A 23,211-nucleotide genomic window follows, 5' to 3' on the forward strand; every position below is an offset into this window, starting at 1 on the left:
CATAATAATAAATAATGTAAAAGCTTATCTATGTCCCACATAAATTATTCACGCTCCACTAACAAATAATAAATTATGTAATTTAATATAATCAATCAATCTCACAGTTATGACAATACTCCATAATTCATAGCATCAAGTAAGCAAATATTATTGTCTCCAATTACCACAACATTAAATCTCAGAAAATATCACAATTACCATTAATTAGCATCAATAACATCCTAACACATATGACTCAAGTGTGACCCGTGCAAATGCCTTTGGTACCAAAGTTGTTATCCTTAGCGATATCACCGCGTCCACTCCAGACAGATAACCATCAATAAAGCCCTCGCTCTAGGCTTCAAAACCACTCCAGTTTTGGGACAAGTCACTAGCCTCCACGAGAACTAGCAAACATTGCCTCTTGACAACTATGCAGTGTGCAAAACTCAACTAACATATGCATATTCAGACCATCTCCAAGTCTTAATTATTTTAGCATATTCATCACCAGCTCAACAATTCAAATCATCTCCAATTTCACAAAACACACACTTACATGTTATCAATCACACAACTTGCAATCACAGTAACTTAACAACTTAACACATAACATCAATTCAGAAATAACATCATATAATCAACTATTAAACAGATGTGAATTAAATATAGTTCATATATAACAGGTTCTGCAACTATTATACAAAAACTGGATTCTTCCTATTTTTTCCCAAAAACTCACCATCTCCTACACCACCCCCCTCATGCGCGCACTACCACTACTACCTACATGCGCCACCTCCCTCACGCGCAACCCTCGCCATGGCCGCGCGCCACCGTGCCTTGCGCATCACCACGCGCGCGCAACACATCTTTTTTTGAAAACAACATTTGCACCTAAAATGACTCATTTTTATTCAAAACGGTTATAAACTGTACAGCAACCTAGGCGAATTTTTAAATACCTCAAATACACTCAAAAAAATCTAATATTTTTATCATGGTTTCCTATACACGTTTTGTAAATTCCTGTAAATTTTCAACTTTAAATTCAAAGTACAAAATTCAGGAAAAATCTAACACTAACAGCAGTTCGTGAGAAACGAGACAACTTAACCTATCCTCACTAAAACGCATCTAACTCGAGCTATAGACGTCGAAATGACGTGAAACCAGCGGCAAAAGTTTTATAACAGAAAGGGCTACGACTTTTATGAAGATTACTTCTTCAAATTCGGTTATTAACACAACTCTAAATAGAGTTCAAGAGCTCGTAAATTTCTGCAGTCTCATGCGCGACGCGCTACCCCCTCTCTTCCACCCACAATTCATAACCCTAAATTCAACTATCCACCTTCAGTTTAGAAAAAACTTGAATCCTAGGGTTCCTAAATCAGACTTTCTATCATTATCCACTATCATACCAATCCAGAGAACATGAATTCAAACCCTTACATCTTGAAGATCAAATTCTAGGTTTTTTGTCTCTTTTCTCCCCTTTTCTCTTTCACGCTTCTTTTCTTCTGCTCTGCTAATTTCTCCAATTCTCAAATTCTGATTTCTCTCTTTCTATTTCACTTCTAACCCTTAAATAGTCTTACAATGGGCCCCACTCCCAACTACTCACTTAAAACCTAAAACTTTTATTTATCTATATCACATAATCACTTAATTATCTAATAAAATCACATAATCACCTTATCATCTAATTAAATCACATAATCACCTTATCATCTAATTAAATCACATAATTCATCAAATTACCATATATCATAATAATAATTAAAATAAGATAATAAATAACCTAATAACGAAAAATGGGGTGTTACACATAACACATAATAAATACTAAGATATTGATGGGTTGGATTAATTTTCACATTTGATATAAGGCATGTATCCTCTCTACAAGTGAGACAATCTTATTTGAGTTGAGTTTTTAAAACTCACATTCTTGTAAGACTAGGTTTTACAAATACTTAAACCTAAAACATTACTTAAGGAAAATTAAATATGTACATTTAAACTATGAATGCTAAAACGAGTTGATCCGTTAGGTCCCACCAACCGACAAATTAAAGATGGGGGAGGTTGAGTTTACAAATCCACATATGTCGGTTTTGACCCACCCCGTCTAATCCACCAAGAAGCAGGTTCATGGAGCGATTGGAATTGGCCCATCAAGTTCGTTATTTTTTGTATTTTTTTAAGTTTATATGTTAAAACAAATTTTCCTATTTTCAAGTTAATTAAGCCACATCTAAATGTGACCCAGAAAAAATGTAACATCTAAATGAATTATCCTTACTATTGATTTTTAAAAAATGTTAAATAAAAATAATTATGATAATATAATAAACAATAATATATCCTAACAAATTCAAATAATATTAAAAATAAATTAATAATTTGTTATACTAGTTTCAAAATATTTAATTTTTTAGTTGACCTCATGACTAAACAATGCATCGATTTTGCCATGCTCTTTTGTATTCATTATTAATATTTTTAAAATTATATAGTTTCCAAACTAACCAACAATTTTATAGAAGCTATAGAAATATAGTTCTTTATTTATCTTGATCTTTTTAATCTAAATTACTAAAGCATATGCAATATGAAAACACATATTATTTTCCGACGCATCGAAAAAATATTAAAAACACATATTACTAAATTTCACAAATTACATATAACAAACAATTTTTTATCCAAAAAATAACTATACACGTATGAAATTTCAATTTAATTTACTTCAATACATTTCTAATTACATTTATAAATCATAAGAAAATAAATTAAATTAAATTTATCATAAATAAAATACTATTCAAATTATAACCAGTTTAGCCTTTTTTTCTAACGGAGTAATCCACATTGAATAAATTACCATGAAATATGGCGCCATTAAAATTTTGCCTTGTCCTTCTGTTTTTGGTCCAAGATGAGTGTTATGGTGTGAAGGCTGTGGAAAGAATGGGTTCGGTTGGCCCAAAAGAATAGAATCTGGCGGAGGGATTGTTGGCCCATTTGGAAGGATAATAGGGCTACGCTGGCGATCCGAGGGGCGTACTTTCTCCCCACCCGTGGCAGCCGTTGGATAAGGACTAAAGAGCGGTACAGATGCAGCGTTATGCCCTCCATGAAATCAATAAAAATTTCTTGATATCAATTTCAATTTTAGGCTCTTTCAAATATTATTTTTTTTCAATTTTAGGCCAAAGTCATGGAGATAAATAGAAAAAAACATGATCATGTTTCAAGGTTTTTGCTAAGGATAATTTCTACCGTGCGATAGAATATGAGATGTTAGACAATTGTGTTTGTGATGTGACGAAAGTGCTTATTATACACAATATGGCGCCATTAGTTTTAAGCGTGTGTTTTCAATGTACCGCCAATAGTGAATACTGAATAATTGAAAAGTGAAAACACACTACCAAAAAAGCCGCCAACACACACCGTTTCAAACCCCCATTCCCGCCACACTCCACTCATACAAAAACCTCTCCCTCTTCTTCTTCTTCTTCTTCTTCTTCTCTATCACACTTCCCCTCTTTCTTCCCCAAACACAAACCCTAATTCCTCTCCCTCACTCTCTCCAATGGCCAAATCCATCACCCCAAACGCCATCTCCACCTTGATCGCAAACCCCTCCCCTGACTCCTCCTCAGATCTCCCCGAACTCATTGTCCAAGTCCTCGATCTCAAACAAAGCGGCATGAACAGATACATGTATGCTAAGTTTTCCATTTCCATTTCCAGATCATCGCGATTTTCATCTATTGACTGGTTTTTGTTGTTTGATTTCGTTGACAGGTTTGCTGCGAACGATGGAAAATTGAAGCTGAAGGCGATTCTTCCTTCCAGCATGTACTCTGAGGTTCTCTCTGGGAATATTCAGAACTTAGGGTTGATTCGCATCCTTGATTACACTGTCAATGATATACCCAATAAGCCTGAGAAGTAAGCAAACCCTAATTTCTCCGATACTGCTACTTCTTGCGCATCTGTGTCTGATTTTCGTGATCGATTTGTAATCTTTTGGTTTTTGTTTTTGTTTTGCAGATACCTTATTGTGACCAAGTGTGAAGCGGTTTCTCCTGCGCTTGAAATGGAGATCAAGACTGAGCAAACCGCTGCTGGTATTGTTTTGAAGCCCAGGGAGGACGGTGGAGTCAAGAGCGAAGCTGCTGCTGGGATTGTTCTGAAGCCGAAGCAGGAAATGGTGACGAAATCGGCTGCTCAGATTGTACACGAGCAACATGGAAAGTGAGTTTACGTTTACCTTTACCTTGTTTGTGATTTTGTTGATGTTCACTGTGTGTTAGGGTTTTTGGATCTGGGTTTCTCTGTGATTTGCGATTTAGGCGCTAATTTTTTGTGGGGTTTTGGTTGTCAGTGTGGCTCCTGCTGCACGAATGGCGATGACACGCAGGGTGCGTCCTCTTGTTTCTTTGAATCCTTATCAGGCTAATTGGACGATTAAGGTCAGTGTTACCAGCAAAGGGAACATGCGTACATATAAGAATGCTAGAGGGGAAGGTTGTGTCTTCAATGTTGAGTTGACAGATGAAGAAGTAAGTAGCAATTTGTCTATTGGATCAGTATGTTGAATGTATTTGATAGTTGAATGTTGTTGTGCTTTTAAAGTGTAGATGGTAATGTTGCTTTCTTGTTTTGAAATGTTTAGGGTACTCAAATTCAAGCAACAATGTTCAATGATGCTGCGAGGAAATTTTATGACAAATTTGTTTTGGGAAAGGTTTACTACATTTCTAAGGGAACTTTGAAAGTTGCTAACAAACAGTTCAAAACTGTTCAAAATGATTATGAAATGACTCTGAATGAGAACTCTGAGGTAGAAGAGGTGGCCAATGAAGCGGTTTTTGTTCCTGAAACTAAATTCAACTTTGTCCAGATTGATCAGCTGGGTCCTTTTGTCAATAAGAATGAACTTGTTGGTGGGTATTGTTTATAAGACTTGCTACTGCTGTGTTTCATTCTTTTGCTGTTACTCTTATTGATGATGTATGCTTTGAATTTCAGATGTTGTTGGAGTTGTTCAGAATGTGTCTGCATCAACAAGCATTCGTCGGAAGATCAATAATGAGACTATTCCTAAGCGTGATATCACTATTGCTGATGAAACGTGAGTATTTGCTATTTTACACCCACAGTGGTTAGGATTTGAACTTTTTGCTGAGTTTGAATACCTGGTTTGACATTGCAGGAAGAAGACAGTAGTTGTGTCTTTGTGGAATGATCTTGCAACTAACATAGGACAAGAGTTGCTGGACATGGCTGATAAATCTCCGGTAGTTGCAATCAAAGCCCTCAGGGTTGGGGACTTTCAAGGTATGTTAAATTGGAAGCTTTGATCATTGTAGCGAGACATAGATGCAAGAAGCTCACATATTTGTTGTTATTGAATCCCATTTGTTTCAGGTGTTTCTTTGTCAACTATAAGCAAAAGTCTGGTTCTGATAAATCCAGACATACCTGAAGCAAAGAGACTAAAATGCTGGTATGCATCTCCACTGGGCTGTATTTCCCTTGTTCACATATGATCTTTCAAATTTTGACGACAATTGCATTTATTTGCTTATCTGGGCTGCAGGTATGATGCTGAAGGTAAGGATGCTCCACTGGCTTCTGTTGGCTCTGGTTCAAGTGCAACATCCCCCAATGGAGCTAGATCGGTGTATGCTGATCGGGTTCCACTCTCTCACATAACCACTAACACATCCCTGGGGCAGGACAAGGTATCTTTTGCAGAATTGTATATTATCTGTTCTAATATTTCATCCCAATATTTTCGGGAAATGTTTTTAAAACGTTTTGGTCCTGATAATACAGTTCCCTATGTGTTAATTTTTTCTGAATGTTTGATGAAAACTATTATAGTCTTGGGAGTCTTGCCAGTTTTTAATGGATTGCCATCTGAGTTACTATTCTAATTATGGCCTCTTCTATTGCTTTTGTAGCCTGTGTTTTTCAGTGTTAGAGGGCATATAAGTTTCATAAAGCCAGATCAGACAATGTCGTATCGGGCCTGCAAGACTTGCAATAAGAAAGTTACTGAAAGCTTTGGTGCTGGGTACTGGTGTGAAGCTTGCCAGAAAAATGATGAACAATGCAGTTTAAGGTAATGCAAATGCCATGTTAAATTTGAAAGTTTGTTGGGCAATATCATTGTTTTAAATTTTCACTTTGTCCCTTTCAGGTATATCATGGTTGTAAAAGTTTCTGATGCAAGTGGTGAGGCTTATATCTCAGTCTTTAATGATGAAGCTGAGAAGATTGTTGGGTGCTCTGCTGATGAGCTAGACAACCTTAAGCAACAGGTAACACAAGATTCCTGTGTCTTAAGTCATAGAGCATAATCATTCAATCCTAACTTTGTAACTAAGCTTATTGTGTTTATTTCAGGAGGGAGAAGACAATCCTTATCAGTTGAAATTGAAACAAGCTACCTGGGTTCCACACCTATTCCGAGTCAGTGTTTCTCAGAATGAGTATAACAACGAGAAGAGGCAAAGGATAACAGCACGGGCTGTTGTTCCTGTTGACTTTGCTGCGGAGTCAAGACTCCTCTTGGAAGAGATATCAAAAATGAAAGCTGCACAATAAGATGGATATGGTGATTTACAGTTTCTAAAACTTTTGGTTAACAGCTTTTTGGCAAATGTTATTGATTGTAATTATAAAGTCCTCAGCTGGTTTATATTATACATTTGCTGACTTCCAGATTGAAATGCAATGTTGCATCTTCAAGTTATTAGATATCGGCATTCACGTTAGTGATTTTATGTCATGGATCATTGCCTTGTTCTTTTATTTTCTATACGGCTTTTTCAATTAGGCTTGGAGTGAATGACTTAGTTCATGTTAGGCAGTTTTCTTATATTGTCATCAAAGTTGGTTACTTGGTTTGATTTTGCCCTATGAAAAATGGGAAAAATCTGGTATGGCTAAGGGCAGTTAAGTCCACCTGTGAGAAAACTTTTTTCTTTCATTTACTTAAAAGAATTCTATCAAAGGATTTCTCAAAGAAATAATGATAATAATAGTAAACAAAAGCTTATACTATTTAGCATGATATTTTCAAATATCTCTCTGATTCTATCGAATATTAGTGTGCATAATTGTGCACATTTTTTTGGCTCTAGATTTAGTTATGACTTATGACAATGATGCATTTATGTGTCAAAGAAAAAAACCAAGTCCAGTATCTGAAATTCGTCCAAAGAAAAATGGCACCAACACAACACACATTAGTTTCCCCCTTTTCTTAGGGGATGTTCTTAGTGTCTATTTGGCAAAAAATGTTGAAAAATTAGATAGAAGTTGAAAAAATAACTAAAAATGGGTTAGAAGTTGGTGATCACACATTTATAATTTTTTACATACATTCGTTTATATTTTTTTTATATAAATTCTTATATTTTTTTTATCTGAATATAGAAGATTTTATTTTTAAATAAAATAAATTTGGGCATTAAAAATAATAGAACAGTAAATGTGAAAAATAAGAACCTAATTTCATATGTAACATTCCATACTAATTAGCAATAAGAGAGGATGGATTTTATTAAAATAGAGGATAAAATTTAAAATTAGTAAGCTATAGCCTATAAGCTCATATTACTATTTTTGAAAAATACAAGCAAAAAAAGTTCATTTACCAAGCATATTATGTTATATTAGTAGTTGAGAAGAATGGCTAACCACAACACTTGTATTCGATTAGTTTACTGTGTTCAAAAGAGCTTTTGATTAAAATGCTATTTTGCCTAAATTTAAGAAAAGATATTGCCATTTTGAAACGGGACTGTTTGGCATTCTTTGAGGCTTGGAAATGACCTTTTAAGAGTCGCTCGTATCTTGACTCTATTATTAGTGATTGTCGCTTTTTACTTCTAAATTTGGCAATTTGTGCCTGCGGGTTTTGCTTAATAATATTGGATGTTTTTAAGAAGAAAAAAAAAGATATTGCTGGCATTGTGATTTATTTATATACATTTGGGATTTTGGTTCTCCCAATAATTAGGTTTTATTATAGTGATGAAAGCAAAAGTAGAATTATATTTTGATGTGTGTTCACACGAAAAATATAACGTATGTTTGAAAAATATCCAATACTAATAATTGCGTAACTGAAGAGCGAGGACAAAGCTGACACAGAACAGATGATTACAAATCAAATTAAAAGGAAACGAAAGGGTGGGATGATTTTCCCATGCATTATTGTTGCTGGTTTTCTAGCATTCTAAAACAAATGAAATTGCTACTGTTTTGAATGTTGACACAAGTGGAAACGGACGTAAGTACTCACTTCAAAACTAAAACTAAATGAAACTCTTATTCGGATTGAAATGAAAATCCAGTAGGACTTAGGACTCAACTGTAATCCAAACACACACAAAGTCTACCTATACCATTGATAATCTCTCCATGGATGCATCATAGTATTTGACACTTCCACATCACATGACTTTCATGGTCATTTGTAAGGGGATACCAACTGAGCAATTTTATGCAATAGCTTGGATGCATCTTGACTCTTATAGGAGGTCCACTCTTGAAAATTATGAAGACTACCAGTGAAGTCTGTGAAAAGGCCATCAACTCCTACCTTGTTGATCCAGTAATCATACTCCACATACGGATCTTGGCTAAAATTGAAATGCAAATACTTGTTCTCATTTCTGTAAGTATATGGATGCACCTGCATCATTATTAGCAATTCATGTTGTCATTTGTTTAGCTCTAACACAAATCAAGGAAGACAATTCAATACATTACAAATAAAAGAGGGGAAATGTCAAACAAGACAATAAAATTAAGAATACATATTTACTGAATTTTACCGACATAAATATAATATAAAATCATTCACATGTCATTTCCCCAACAACTTAAACTTGGTTCATACACATACAATCTTCTGATTATTAACAAATTCATGAAATCATATGAAAGAAAACAAGCTTTAAATAAAGTGTACCTGCAGGTTATGAGCATGTGCCCTGGCAACAAGATCAGTGGGATTCACCACATAGTTATTTACCACTGGTGCTATTGTATCCTTCCAAGGTCCAATTCCGACAACATATTGCTTTATGTAGGCAAAGTATTTATCGGATGTAATTTCCCAGTATGACTGCACATCATCATAACAGTAGTATTTTGTTAGGCTTAAGATTAGACAACTAATGACATGAATAATTAATGTTACAAGTATACCCAACTCCATAAAAAAAAAACCATTTTTTTCAAAAGACTTGTAGACAACACATAAATTGAATAATCCTAATGCAGCTTCAGGGAGGTTACACCAGGACGCATTTACACACCTGGTTAGTGTCTTGTGTTGGAATAGTAATATCATCAATTAAGAAAACCTTGGGCAAGTCCGTTTGATTTGATATATACACAAGTGATGTTGGAGCAAACGACTGAATGAATGCTGGTTGTTTCAACCAATCTTTTGACAGGTATGAACCCTTGTATCCATGTTTCTGAAGTGTCTCCACAAACACGTCCTCAAATCTTCTGCCATCTGACCATTTCACCTGTTGATTGTATCAATTAAAGAACAGAAAACAGACACAGCCCTTAATTAAATTGACCAGAACATATTAGTAACTTAGACCAAATGATCAAGTATGAGCATGACATTGTAAGATTTTGCATATACATTCTAACATGTGATAGAAACTCCTTCTGAATGCAATTTGTATCTTTTGACACATCCAACAATATCTAACCTCATGTAGTAGTCATCAGACTTAATTTAAAGTAAAGATGAGAGTTTAGTTCATTGAGACACGTGTAAAATAAGAATGGTGGATTTTAATATATTCTGATAGACAACTTATATTTGTTGCTATAATATTCTCCCCTCCCTCTCTCTCTCTGGACATTTAGTCTTTTGTTATTCTAAGGAGAAATACTCACATGCTGATTGATAAACACTGGATTTTTTATCTCTGGATATACTCCAACAACCCTGGGTGCATCCAGTGCTATGGAAATGAACTCTTCGAAAGTGATGATTTGAAATTTTCCTGAAAGAGATTCAAAGTATAAGGTTAAAACTTAACGCTAGCTACTTTGATAGGTTCCAAATTAATAATAGTTTCATGCAATAATCATAAGAGAAAAACAAGACATCAGCAGACAGATTCTTGAAAAATTAAAAGAAAAAAAAAATAGTCCCAGTCCCACTCTTCTTAGTGTGTGTTTGTGTGCGGTGGATAAAGAAAAAAAAGGTGAGTAGTTTGGAGACTGTGTTGGCCAAGGGAAATTATACATGTGAATAAGGAGGGGTTTGGAAATAGTTGAGAGGACAAAATAATTCTATAGAGGATTTGGTGGATTAGGCCAAGGAAGGAAGTCTCTGTTTAAGTTCTAATTATCTTATATTCCATGAATCAATCACAAAAGCTTAAATTGTTGGGCGAAGAAACACAAATGGTTTTATATTATATTTTTAACACTCCCCCGATGATATTCAACTTTTTCTATTAGAAGTATAGAGGCAACAAGGATTGGAACTCTAAACAACTTGGTCATAGAAACTCAGATGCCAAATCATGAACAAAGTAACCAACTATTCTAAAAGCTAATCTTTACTGCATTTTCTACACTTCTTTTGTTCTAATGTAAAGGAGGTTTACTCCTTGATTTCTATACTTTCAGAATTAATGTCAATTCTCATGAAAATCTAACATGAATTAAAATTATATTTGCAATTCGTTTAGAACTTATAAGTACCAGGTAGTAAACTATAGCAACAGAATAGTTCACAACCAAGCATGCACAACTCAAACAAATGACAGAAAATTATATATAATTGAATGAGAAGCTACGAAGTGTAAGGAAGGACTAACCATTATACTGTTGATCCCTGAAGCTAAACCTCTGATTCACTCTCAATGACTTTAGTTCCTTTAAAGTGAAATCAACTGCAAATATATAAATGAGCATAATTATTTTATCAGATTAAATTCTTTCAACAAGAACCAAGTTTGTTTAGAAGCCAAAAAGGACTTTCAAAACAAGCAAAACTTGAAATACAAGCAAACCTTCGAGGACACACATTCCTAAGAACATGAAAATCGAGATGCATTTCAAGCTTATGCAATTATGTCATAAGCAGTAGACAGCATCAATCAGATTAACCTCCAAACAAAGAATAGCACCATTACCAGTAAAAAAGCCAGTGACGTTTTCCCCTTGGACTTCGTATGTTCTCTTGCGATCAGCAAACTCTTTGTATTTTGCAATGTCAGTAGTATCATCAAGTTTAAAGTCATGGAAACATATAAGAACACCATCTTTGGAAGACAAGATATCAGTTTCAATGAAGTCTGTGCCTTCTTCAATAGCTCTCTGCAAGAATCATTCATTTTTAGGCAAGTATTCACCTTATGCGAAAGTAATGCAATTTTGCCAAAAGAGTGTAGTCCTTATTCACCAAGTATGCAGGACGAGTTTCTTCGGGAAGCTCTCCATTTGAACCTCGATGTGCAATGTTATACGGGCGCCAAGTCTGCAGAGGCTGCCTACTTCCATGATGACCTTTGCTAGGAAGTGGATGTAATGGTCGTGCAACGGCCCCAATGACGAGAAATAGAAATACAAAAGGTGCAAAACCTGTAAAGTTAAGTGATATTCAGCTGGAAGCACTACAAGAAAAACAGGTATTTCCACACATATGAAAAATATGTGTCCCAGTCTCATTCTCACAAGTGTTTTTTTTTGTACATCGGAAAGATAAATTGCACCCGGCTATCCCTGGACCTCGTATGTCTCCTAGCTCCTACCAGTTGTAAACCTTGTACCAAAAGAATAAAAAAGACAAAAAAAACCCACCAGAAAAACATAACAAACAAAACACGGAACAGCTTCCTTAACTTGTGATTCGCTAAATCAAGAACAATAGCTAACCAACCCACTTGTTAGGAATTTGGCAGGTCGATTGATACATTGAGAAACTGAATGGCAAAGCTTGATTGATTAATTACGAAACAATGATGGTTCTAGATGGTTTACCCCCAAATTTTTGTAATGCAAGAAACAGAGAATGTACAACGAGTAACAAATCATCACTTAGCTTAACAAAACGAAAGGGGGAAACAAATCAGAAAGAAGAGCATAGCATATAACAAAACATACGTGAAAAAAGTAAATGTAGAAAAACACAGATTCTGAAAAGTTAAAAGACTTACTCGTTGACGAGGCCATGGAAATAGAGAAAGAGATTGAGAAGAAGAAGAAGAAGAAGAAGAAGGGCGTGGTGTGGTGTGGTGTGGACGTGTGGTGTGTTGCTCACTTCATAAATTGAGTCTCCAACCTGGTTTGCATTTGCTATATATATAGGAGCGACTATGTTCAATTATTGAGATCAAAGTCGTTATTTGTTTTCTTTGCCACGAAAATAGCAGGATATCCATTGAATATTCCCTTTATCTCACAAGTCAATCTATTTTTTTCCCAGTTCCTTCAAAATAATACGATATATCCTACATGTTACTCCTGGTTCAGGTAAATATTTGTAATTCTCATACATACCCAGAATTTCATAATTATATCATGTTCCAGCTTGCTCTTTAAGATTGAGAGAGGTATCATTGTATCAAGATAGATAACGTTTGTTACGTGTTTGATGTTAAATCGGTATCTTTCTTTCTTTCTCATTTGTTGGTGGGTGAATGGTCACTTTCGTCCCTAAAGTTACAAGCGTCGGACATATTAGTCCCTATTCTATAGAAATGTCGCCCGTAGTTCCTAAAGTTACAAAACATCGATCACGTTAGTCCCTCGGTTAGATCCCGTCAGTTAACGGTAACGGCCAAGGTGATTTGGCACGTTATGTGTCCATGTGGAATTTCCACGTGGATTTAAATATTTAGAATTTTTTTTGAAAAACTTAAAAACTTCAATTTAGTCCCCGAAAAAAATCCCAAAATCAGAAAAACTTCAATCTTCCCATCATCTTCTTCCTCTACATCATCACTTTTATTCAATATCCAGGAAATTAAAATAAACATAAAACTCTCATTTTTCTTCATCAACCTCACTCATGAACCAGATCAGATCATAAAAAAAAAGTTAAAATATAAGAAATTACTATTGTATAATAATATCACCATGGTCCCTCTCCCTCAACCACCAGTCCTCCTCCCCATCTTCCTCCTCCTGCAACCATCTTCTACACCCTCTTCATTCTTTTGTTCACCATTTTCCAGAAAAAAGAAAGAAAAACCTCCTAATACCAACCCTTTTGTTTGGATAAATGATTAGCATCCTTCCCCAACTTAAACCCCATATCCTCCATCACCCATTTGTGTGAGTCATCTGTGATATAACCGGCCCCATGTAGTAGTAACAAAAGAACAAAAGACTGTGGGGTTTATTTGTCTCAGTCTTATTCGGTTATTCCTATTATCTACCATTTCCAAATCCTAATAATACCACACACTAACTAACCTTGAGATAAGACACATCCAGAAATTTCAATTCCAAGCACTTCTTGCAAAGAAGATCAATACCCAGATCAGAAATCTTCATACACCACTTCAAACACAATGACTCCAATCAGCTACACCCAACAACGATTTGAGCCAGCCCAATATCAGTGAGCCCCAAACACTTGTCCATGTTGAGCTACCTCAACCTCGCGGCGCACGATAGCGCATCAGCCTCTCTACACCTAAACGCCCAGCAGTCTTTCTGAGTTCAAGGTGGGGTTCCAAATCTGGCCCCCAAAACCCAGATTCACGAAATGCTGCATCGAGTCTCGTTTGTTGAAGATGAAGAAGGAGAGGACGGACCAGACGAACCCAAATCGAAGCTCTTGTTGCAAAAGATCCGTACACTTACATATCTAAGGGGAAGGGAAGAAAGGGTGAGGAGAAAGTGAAGGGGTGGCCATTGAAGAAGAAGTTGAAGCTGAAGAAGAAGAATGAGGTTTCAATGTAGAGGATTTGGGAAAGAAAGTATTTTTAGAGTTATTTTGTTTATGGGTTTTGTTCTAGGGTTTTATATGTGAAAATGAAGGTGGTGAGGAATGAGTTGATGATGAAGATTTTAATTTTTTTTTTATAATTTGGTTCGTGAATGAGATGATGAAGAAGGAAGAGAGTTTTTATCATGTTCAATTATTTTTTCTGTGTAAGATGATGAGGAGGAAGAAGATGATGGAAAAAGATTGAAGTTTGTCTGATTTTGGGATTTTATTCCGGGGACTAAATTGAAGTTTTTAAGTTTTTCAAAAAAATTTCTAAATATTTAAATCCACGTGGAAATTCCACATGGACACATAACGTGCCAAATCACCTTGGCTGTTACCGTTCACTGACGGGATCCAACCGAGGGACTAACGTGATCGACGTTTTGTAACTTCAGGGACTACGGGCGACATTTCTATAGAATAGAGACTAATATGCCCGACGCTTGAAACTTTAGGGACGAAAGTGACTATTCACCCTTGGTTGGTTGTTAAAACTTGAACTCAACGATTGGTCTCTTCTCTTGGAATGTGAGCTTTGACTTTCCAAACCAAAATAAACTAACAATATTTTTTTTAACAAAAACTACCAATCAAATAAGATGATGGAGTATTATGAAAAAAAAATTATATTTTATAATTTAAATCGTATAATAAGTAGAGTTTAATGGATATGCACTGACAGTGTAAAATAGTTTTACACAGACATCCAATTGAATTCCGCCAAATCAGAAAATATATTATTCTTTTAATTAAAATTAAAGTCAAATGTAATTATCTCTCCTATGTGGCATGCTTTGATTGGATGACTGTGTAAAACTATTTTACACTGTCAGTGCATATCCATTAAACTCTAATAAGTATTTATAACTTTTTCTTAAAAAAATATTGAAGGATGAATCATAAGCAAGATTAAAAGTCTTGTAACAAATAAAAGCAAGATTACAAGTAAAACACAAGAGTTTATATGCAACGAAGATTTATCTTTAAATTCCAAACTATGCAAGTTAGTTTCCAAGCTAACCTTATAATGAATGGATTTAACAAGCTTTTTTTTTTGAACGTGGATTTAACAAGCTACTAAAACATGCTTAGCTTATTATATGGAATATCATACTTCCATTCATTTTAGTAGAGAAAAGGATAATTATATTGAATGTTTTAAAATTTTGCCTTGTCCTTCTGTTTTTGGTCCAAGATGAGTGTTATGGTGTGAAGGCTGTGGAAAGAATGGGTTCGGTTGGCCCAAAAGAATAGAATCTGGCGGAGGGATTGTTGGCCCATTTGGAAGGATAATAGGGCTACGCTGGCGATCCGAGGGGCGTACTTTCTCCCCACCCGTGGCAGCCGTTGGATAAGGACTAAAGAGCGGTACAGATGCAGCGTTATGCCCTCCATGAAATCAATAAAAATTTCTTGATATCAATTTCAATTTTAGGCTCTTTCAAATATTATTTTTTTTCAATTTTAGGCCAAAGTCATGGAGATAAATAGAAAAAAACATGATCATGTTTCAAGGTTTTTGCTAAGGATAATTTCTACCGTGCGATAGAATATGAGATGTTAGACAATTGTGTTTGTGATGTGACGAAAGTGCTTATTATACACAATATGAAAGTTCTTGTTTAACTGTGTCTCCTCAAGGCAAACAGAAAATATGTTTTATAGTACAAATTTCAAATTATTGTGCTACATGGGGCAAAATTATAATAGCTGATATTTAACATGCATTACATCTTAGGATAAGAAAAACACCACATTGTCAAATGATACAAAAGGAATCAGAACAAACAGTGATGTGTGTCATGGGATTAGCCACTTCCTTTCCTCCAGCATGCATCACAAATTCAGTGGGAGAGAGGAAGCTACCATGACAGACACACACAATACAAACTTGACCTCCCTTATACTTGTGAAGAAGTCCTTCGATTCTCTTCCCATTAGGGCCATCTCCAGTAGTGGTCACTCTAGGCATTTGTCTCAGAATGTCCATTGCATCATCACCCTCAAGACGAGGATTCACATGCTCAAGTCTCTCCAGAAGCATTGATTCTTTTGGGGTAACCATGGGATTATATTCCTCCTTAGGTGATGTTTGGATGCTAGAGCTAGCTCCTTCTTCAATATAAGCAAAGATTAAAACGTCAGAGCTTATGTGCAACAATGACATATCTGTCAATTCCAAATGCAAGTAATTTCCAAGTTAAACTTACTTGAATGGATTTAACAAGCTAGTAACACATGCTTAGCTTTAATTACTGTATTGTGGACAATTATACTTGCCAATAATGAGATGTTCATTTTAGAAGAATTTGAGAGAATTATATAGAATATTTTAAAGGCAAACTGAATAATGTTGGTTGTGTTTTAAACAGCAGTCATGCCCCCCACTTAGTGACCAATAGAAATATGCCTAATGAACTATGCTGCCATGTCATCAGTTTGACCAACAAGTTTTATGTTCTAAATTTGAGTCCCTAAACTTCTTGTATTTTACATTTTATCCCCCAACTATTTATATTTTTTAATTATTTTTGAAATTAAAAAACCAAACTAAACCTAAAATAAGATCTGAGAAACACTCAACCATAATTAAAAAAAGAATTCATAAACCCCAAAGATTTTGATCTCATAAGCATGTTATCTTATATTTGAACTCTAAATTTACATAATTACAGGTACTGGGAAAATACATTTGGCTCTATCCTAATTTGGTTGCCTAATCCAAGAGATTAATCAAACACCTATCTTATAGAGACGTATGGAAACAAGAACAAAAAAAAGTGAGGAATAAAAGTAGCTTAATTATATTCTTTCTCCAAGGCTAAAATTCAATCAGCGAATTGAACATAAAACAAATAGAAGAACTTTTTTTTTTTGACAGAACCAAATAGAAGAACTTATTTGTAATAAATAAAAACCTAGACATTTGTAAAAGATTGGAATCAAACAAAATCAAATACATAGTTTTTGAGTGTGAAATCAAGCGGTTGCTGCTAGTTGATTTCATGTCTGAAGTGTTAATTGTAGATTCATAAAATCATGTCTTGTCTCGTGATAATCTCTGCAAAATAAAGCCACTTTCATATTGGCTTTTGCCAAAACACAACTATCAAAAGGTTTTATGCGTCATCATATATATATATATATATAGCAGAGTTGTATGTTTCTCATTCCGGAGTAAGAGGCAGACCACAACGGCATGATGAACACAACAAAGAAGAAGATGAAATGTACATAGAAGGAGAGGAGGAAAATTTGGTTAATTTGCCCCAAATCAACTTAAAGGTTTACAATTAACTTCAATAAAGGTTAAAATCAATTTGAAAATCAGAAAATAAACATTTTCTGAAAAATAATTGTATTTTTAGTATATGGTAAAATTTATAATAAAAGTAGTTGGAGGATCAAATTAGGAATTTTATAAGTTAGAATGACATAGCACAATTTGACACTTGACATTCGTTGATTGGGTACTTGTAAAACAGTATTATAACCCGCTGTGAGCAAACAAAATTGAAAAGTTTGCCTATTTTAAAACTTTACTGTTAAGATTCTAATGATTTTAGACTTAAATATAATTTTCAGTACGCCTCAATTTGATCACCGTCTTTTGATAATAGGATGACTTTGGTCCCTATTGTTGACTCTCATTCCATAAAAAGTTGATATAGCTAAGAGAAACACATTTCAGCATTGACTGTGCCTTTGCTTGGAAGGTGTGGGCTAAGGTACTAATGTGGCTTAACCTGTGCTTGGTGCTTACTGATGATCCCTGTAACCACTTTCTGCAATTTGTGGAGAGCTGCACAGTGTTGAAAAGAGGAGGATTTTCCTCAGTTTGGCTAGCTACTGTCATGGTGCTTTGGAATGGAAGAAATGGATTATTATTTAGAGGGGAGGCTGTTGAAAGTCCAGTTTTGGTGGACAAAATTAAATTAAAAGCTTGGAATTGGCTCCGGGCTAGACAGAAGGATTTTAAGTATTCCTATTATGAATGGTGCAATGAACCAATGCAATGCTTGCCTTAATTCACCTTGCAGGTTACTGATGTTGATGGAAAATTGAACTGGTTTGCTATTGTGTGACTGAGTGGCTGGTTATTCACGTATTTTTGATGGATTAGAGGTCCTTGGTATTTATGTTGCAAATCTTGTAGACTTATTCCATGGGCTGTTATTCACGCTATATTGACAGGGTCTTGGTGGAATTGATGGGACCATTTTAAAGCTTTGGTAGTGCAATGTTATACAATATCATGGCTTGGCCGTGGTAGTTGAGTTTGGTATTTCATCTGAAGTTCCTGGAGCTTGCTGATACTGTGTAGAACTTGGTTAGAAGGATTTGATGTTTACCTCTATATAGCAGTGTTGGAAAGAATTAGGAGCAGCTGGTGTGTTAATGATATACTCATTTATGTTGGTATTTACTCCTTGGAAGTGTCGTTTTGATCTTAGTAAGAGGTACTCTTTTTCCTTCACTAGGTTTTCCTAAGGGGGTTTTTCCTAGTAAGGTTTTAATGAGGCCTCTTTCTAAGGTCTCTCTTCCTTGGAGGGGTTGGGGGTGGGTTAGCTTAAGTTTATTTCTTTACAGTCTTTTGCTGCTTTTATCTTGTAATTTTATCTACTCTCTTCTTTTGTATTGGGTTGAAGTACCCCTTGTACTTCCATTCAATATATTTTATATTGCCTATAAAAAAAAACATTTCAGCATTGACACATCATCAATTTTAGTTATGTGACATCCTACTGTGCACATTTAAGGTCATGATGTGGCAGCTGATGCACACTTTTTTTCTTGAGGGCCAATTTTCAGTTAATGGGGTTATTGACCGTCACTAGTTACATTTTGACATATGTACAATGATGATAGTTAGTGGTGGTTAAAAGCCCCCAGAAGATGGTTGGGCAGCCTAGACACAATACTCCTTAATTATTAATTTTTTAATTAATCAATATAATTGTTCATGATTACCAATAAGGTTGGTCTAGCCGTAGACAAGTTAGATTTCCGTTAAAGTAAAAACTGTCATGATTCTCCAAACGAGACTAGTTTTGGCTTCAAAGAAGTGAGAGGTGAGATACTCGAATCGAAGACAAAAATCTTTTTTGTTCATGCCTAAGAAGTCAAGGAATTCTTAACTAACCCAGCTGCATGAATGTCAAAAGAAGCACAAATAAATGTAACTGAGAAAGAAGAGAACAGAAGCAAAAAACAGGAGAAAAGAAGTTACTTAAGTTATGCCATGCCATCTTGAGTTCATACTCTCTTCGCTGCTTCTCCAGCACCAGTCTCTTCCCACTTCTCACTCTTCTCATTGTCTGCAAGTCCCCAAATCTCACCAGACCCTTCTCACCCTCTGCTGCTGGAACAGAGCCATATGGAGACAGCCTCAGAGTGAGGTCTATCTGCTCATAGTTGGTGCTGTTAGGTTCCTCAGTAAAAAATCGGTGCTGCAAAAAATAAAACTCTGTGGTAAGTGAAGGAGTTGAATTCATCAGCATTTTTCTTTATTAGGTTGTTACCTCCATTGAAATCAAGAGAAAGGTGAAATTCTTGAGCAGAACAAAGTCCCTTGAAGAATGTCTTCCTCTGAGAATGAAAATTGCAGCTACTCCCTCTCAAAATTAAAGGAAGAAGAATAATGGGGATTATTTATCTCTATCAACTACATTCTACATATACAGTAGAGTAGACGAATATATATAACGAAATTATTTGAAGTGCAAGTATACTCCAACTTTGGTGGACCAAGCCAAATGTCACATCAAAAATTTGGCACTGTTGTAGGAAGAGAAACATATGACTGAGTTTGAAGAGAACAAGAGATAAAGAAGTGGACCATGCATATAGAAGGTGATTGAGAAGTGAGAAGATGATAAGACAATTTTGTTGGGTAAATGGTCACTTTGGTCCTCAAAAGTGTCCACCGACTTCACATTCGTCCCTAAATGAATTTTATCCATCTCGCGGTCCCCGAATGTGTCAAACGGCCGTCACTTTAATCCTTCCGTTTAAAAAAGTATAACGGACGTTAACAATTTCCTTTTTTTAAAGCTGAAAATTCATTAAATTAAATCAAAATAAAAAATGAACTAAAAATCTAATTAATTAAAACAGGAAAAAAAAAAAAACTTGATGAGAACCACCCGCATCGTTCTCCATCTCTTTCTTCTCATCTTCTTCATCATCTTCACCAATCCTTCCATCACAATTAAACTCCACCACAAACCAATCCCCCACCACAAACCCTATCCCCCACCCCCACGAAATGCAGTTCTCGCTATCCTGATGAGACTTTCAAACTCACGGATTTGAATCCAGATTTTCAAACCCACATAAAAGATTCAATCTTTCCCTCTTTTGGTTTGAAGCTTCAATCCAGATTTTCAAACCCAATCAAATCTTCCACTGTGCACATGAACCTAGGTCAGAGTGGGTGAAGGGGATGGAGGGGGGTTTCTGCGGGGAGTTGGGGGTGGAGGTGGAGCTGGGTTCGGTATGGGTTTTTGGGTGTGGCGGAGGATTTCAGTTATTGGAGGTTTTGAGTTGGTGTTGTTGTTTGGTTGATGGTTTGAAGGAAGGAAGGGCTTCCATCGTTGAAGACACAACCTTGGTGGTTATGGCAGATGTTTATGTTGCTCAGTTGCTGTGTAGAAGAAGTAACATGTGTAAATTTGAACAATTTCGTAACTATCTTGTTTTCCTTTTTGTTTCCATTCTTTGTTCCTTTTTAATCGACATCTGATATATATTATATTGATAACATATTATTGCTCAACTTGTTGATAATTGCTTCTTTAATGCAACATGTTGATCTGAGTTCCTATAATTTCATTTGTGTTTCTGGGCTTAGGGAGGAATTTGATCTTGATTTTTTTTACATTTTTGGCATATCTAATACTGTGGGGGGAAGGGGTGAGTGAGTGGGGAAGATGAAGATTGAGGTTTTTTAATTAATCAATTTTTTAGTTAATTTGTTTTTTTATTTAAACTAATAATTTTCAGGTAGGTAGAAAAATATAAAAAAAGAAATTGTTAACGTCCGTTATACTTTTTTTAACAGAAGGACTAAAGTGACGAACGTTTGACACTTTGGAGGACCGCGGGATGAATAAAATTCATTCAGGGACGAATTTGAAGTCGGTGGACACTTTTGAGGACCAAAGTGACCATTTACCCCAATTTTGTTGTTCTTGTTCTTCCTCGTTATAGATTGAGACTGCAATTTCGCAACGCATTTCATAATTTGCACATGGTAAATGGTGGGAAGTGAGGTTCACATGTCTTGTCGCCTATAATTGTGAAAGGATGTTGTGATAAAATGAACATAGGTGGAAGGAAGTGGAAGTTCTTAGATGAGTGGTTGTGGCTCAAAAGTACACGTAACTTGTGGACGAGTATACTAACATGCTTATTGATACGTGTAATCAATTGCTTCTTATCTGGGTTGGGAAAAGATTGATTATTAAGAATAACGAAGAAGTTTCATCCACGTGAAAATTGAAGAGACATGAGAAGAAAATAAATATAGAGATTGAAAAAGAATAATACTTCATTCATATATTAATTCCACCTCCACTTCACCAAGTTATGAAGAAAGAAGAGGTAAATAAGTGATATATAGGTGATGAGATCGATAGAAAATATAGAGAAAGAAAGAAAGAAAAAAAGAATGAAAATGATATGTAAGAAAAAAAGAATGATGAATATATCATAACTTATTGAAAAATAAGTGAGATATATGTTGGGGGAGACAAGGGAGCCCATAGGTCGAGGAGCAAGACACCAAGAGATCTCGACGCCACATCTTAACCCAAAACCTTAAGGCATTAGGTATATGGGTCACATCTCTTATAAAGTCTTCTCCTGACCCAAATTTAACCAATGTGAGACTCCAACTCCGCACTTGAATTCTCAACAATCTCCCTCTCAAGTGCGAGTCACCTCCACATTATCATGCCCCCCTCCGCGGAAGCATATCCAACCTTGCACCGCCGTTCGCTTCACCGTGTCAACGGAACCTGCCGCCTAGCCACACCGCTAGGAAGAGTTTCGACACAAGGAGCCGTAACTATGGCTACACCAACCATCGACTCTGATACCACTTGTTGGGAAAGACAGGGGAGCCCATGGGACGAGGAGCAAGACACCAAGAGATCTCGACGCCAAATCTTAACCCAAAACCTTAAGGCATTAGGTTTATGGGTCACATCTCTTATAAAGTCTTCTCCTCACCCAAACTTAACCAATGTGAGATTCCAACTCCGCACTTGAATTCTCAACAATGTCTTGTTGGGGAGAGTCACAGCGAGGACCAACGGGCCAAGGCCGAGAGGAGATACCAAGGAGATATTGGACACCACATCTTAACCCAAAACCTTAAGGCATTAGGTTTATGGGTCCATCTCCTTATAAACTCTCCCTCTTACCTTGACTTCTCTGATGTGGGACTTGACTCTAACACTTGATTCCAACAATCTCCCCCTCAAGTGTGAGTCCCTCAACCACATCACCAATGGTCCTCCCGTCTACGGAAGCTATCCACCTTGCACCGTCATTCGCTGCCAACGGAACCCGCCGCCTAGCCACACTGCTAGGAAGACTTTCGACACAAGAAGTCATCATGGTCCCACGAACCATCGGCTCTGATACCACTTGTTGGGGAGAGTCACGGCGAGGACCCACGGACCAAGACCGAGATGAGACACTAAGGAGATCTTGGACACCACATCTTAACCCAAAACCTTAAGGCATTAGGTTTATGAGTCCATCTCCTTATAAACTCTCCCTCTTACCTTGACTTCTCCGATGTGAGACTTGACTCGAACACTTGATTCCAACAATATATAGAAAAAAGTAGAGTGAAAATGAAGTGGAAAATGTCATGAGTGTGATTCAATCACATCTTAGCAAAGCCCTTGCATCTTTAATATTCAAAAAAAAATTGTTTTTTTTAAGATCAGTGTTAATTTATTGAATTGTCGAGTCAAGCCCAAAAGCGGAGACCAAGTCTAGTTACAATATTCTCAACAAGTCTCTATTAGTAATAGCAATGAACAGTTTAAGGCTACAGATTGGACCTCTCGTTTCTAGTTAACACTCCCTCCGTTCCTTTTTAAGTGTCGTTTTAGCATAAAGCTCTCCAAACAAGATAGTTGATTATTGGAGTTGTTTTTCTCATTCTACTCTCTCACATCTCAATC

At 35.9% G+C, this 23,211-nt stretch overlaps 3 protein-coding genes across 5 annotated transcripts; 1 reads left to right on the forward strand and 2 right to left on the reverse strand.

The window, feature by feature from the left end:
• Positions 1-3,484: 3,484 nt before the first annotated feature.
• Positions 3,485-6,825, forward strand: LOC130715281 (replication protein A 70 kDa DNA-binding subunit B). The gene is made up of 12 exons (XM_057565359.1): positions 3,485-3,720; positions 3,805-3,951; positions 4,054-4,257; positions 4,388-4,565; positions 4,679-4,949; positions 5,035-5,137; positions 5,219-5,343; positions 5,434-5,512; positions 5,606-5,750; positions 5,973-6,133; positions 6,212-6,332; positions 6,418-6,825. The coding sequence occupies exons 1-12, from the start codon at positions 3,590-3,592 to the stop codon at positions 6,616-6,618; spliced, it is 1,866 nt and encodes a 621-aa protein (XP_057421342.1). The 5' UTR covers positions 3,485-3,589; the 3' UTR covers positions 6,619-6,825.
• A 1,368-nt stretch (positions 6,826-8,193) lies between these two features.
• On the reverse strand, positions 8,194-12,592 carry LOC130710495 (glycerophosphodiester phosphodiesterase GDPD6). The gene is made up of 8 exons (XM_057559782.1): positions 12,225-12,592; positions 11,471-11,649; positions 11,202-11,385; positions 10,884-10,958; positions 9,949-10,058; positions 9,345-9,563; positions 8,996-9,151; positions 8,194-8,716 (listed from the first exon to the last, which is right to left on the reverse strand). The coding sequence occupies exons 1-8, from the start codon at positions 12,238-12,240 to the stop codon at positions 8,492-8,494; spliced, it is 1,164 nt and encodes a 387-aa protein (XP_057415765.1). The 5' UTR covers positions 12,241-12,592; the 3' UTR covers positions 8,194-8,491.
• Positions 12,593-15,624: 3,032 nt separating this feature from the next.
• On the reverse strand, positions 15,625-20,246 carry LOC130710496 (ninja-family protein AFP3-like). Of its 3 annotated transcripts, none has more exons than XM_057559784.1 (3): positions 19,531-20,246; positions 19,239-19,458; positions 15,625-16,177 (listed from the first exon to the last, which is right to left on the reverse strand). In XM_057559784.1, the coding sequence occupies exons 1-3, from the start codon at positions 19,534-19,536 to the stop codon at positions 15,768-15,770; spliced, it is 636 nt and encodes a 211-aa protein (XP_057415767.1). In that variant the 5' UTR covers positions 19,537-20,246; the 3' UTR covers positions 15,625-15,767. The 3 variants fall into 3 exon arrangements, with proteins under 3 accessions (XP_057415767.1, XP_057415769.1, XP_057415768.1); XM_057559786.1 differs by having other exon boundaries at positions 15,625-16,120; positions 19,531-19,785; XM_057559785.1 differs by having other exon boundaries at positions 15,625-16,123; positions 19,531-19,744.
• Positions 20,247-23,211: the final 2,965 nt, after the last annotated feature.

Source organism: Lotus japonicus, chromosome 4 (assembly GCF_012489685.1).
Source record: "Lotus japonicus ecotype B-129 chromosome 4, LjGifu_v1.2".
In the NCBI taxonomy this organism is placed as follows: domain Eukaryota; kingdom Viridiplantae; phylum Streptophyta; class Magnoliopsida; order Fabales; family Fabaceae; genus Lotus; species Lotus japonicus.

What these genes read in the sequence shown, in the direction of transcription:
- LOC130710495 (XM_057559782.1), bottom strand. An exon ending in CGTCACTGGCTTTTTTACTG is followed by an intron (nt 10,959 to 11,201) that starts GTAATGGTGCTA and finishes ATATATTTGCAG; the next exon opens with TTGATTTCACTTTAAAGGAA. An exon ending in CACATGCTCATAACCTGCAG is followed by an intron (nt 8,717 to 8,995) that starts GTACACTTTATT and finishes ATAATGATGCAG; the next exon opens with GTGCATCCATATACTTACAG.
- LOC130710496 (XM_057559784.1), bottom strand. An exon ending in GATGGCATGGCATAACTTAA is followed by an intron (nt 16,178 to 19,238) that starts GTAACTTCTTTT and finishes TGGAATTGACAG; the next exon opens with ATATGTCATTGTTGCACATA.
- LOC130715281 (XM_057565359.1), top strand. Translation starts at nt 3,590, where the DNA reads ATGGCCAAATCCATCACCCCAAACGCCATCTCCACCTTGATCGCAAAC. An exon ending in CATCCCTGGGGCAGGACAAG is followed by an intron (nt 5,751 to 5,972) that starts GTATCTTTTGCA and finishes TTGCTTTTGTAG; the next exon opens with CCTGTGTTTTTCAGTGTTAG. An exon ending in TAGACAACCTTAAGCAACAG is followed by an intron (nt 6,333 to 6,417) that starts GTAACACAAGAT and finishes TGTTTATTTCAG; the next exon opens with GAGGGAGAAGACAATCCTTA.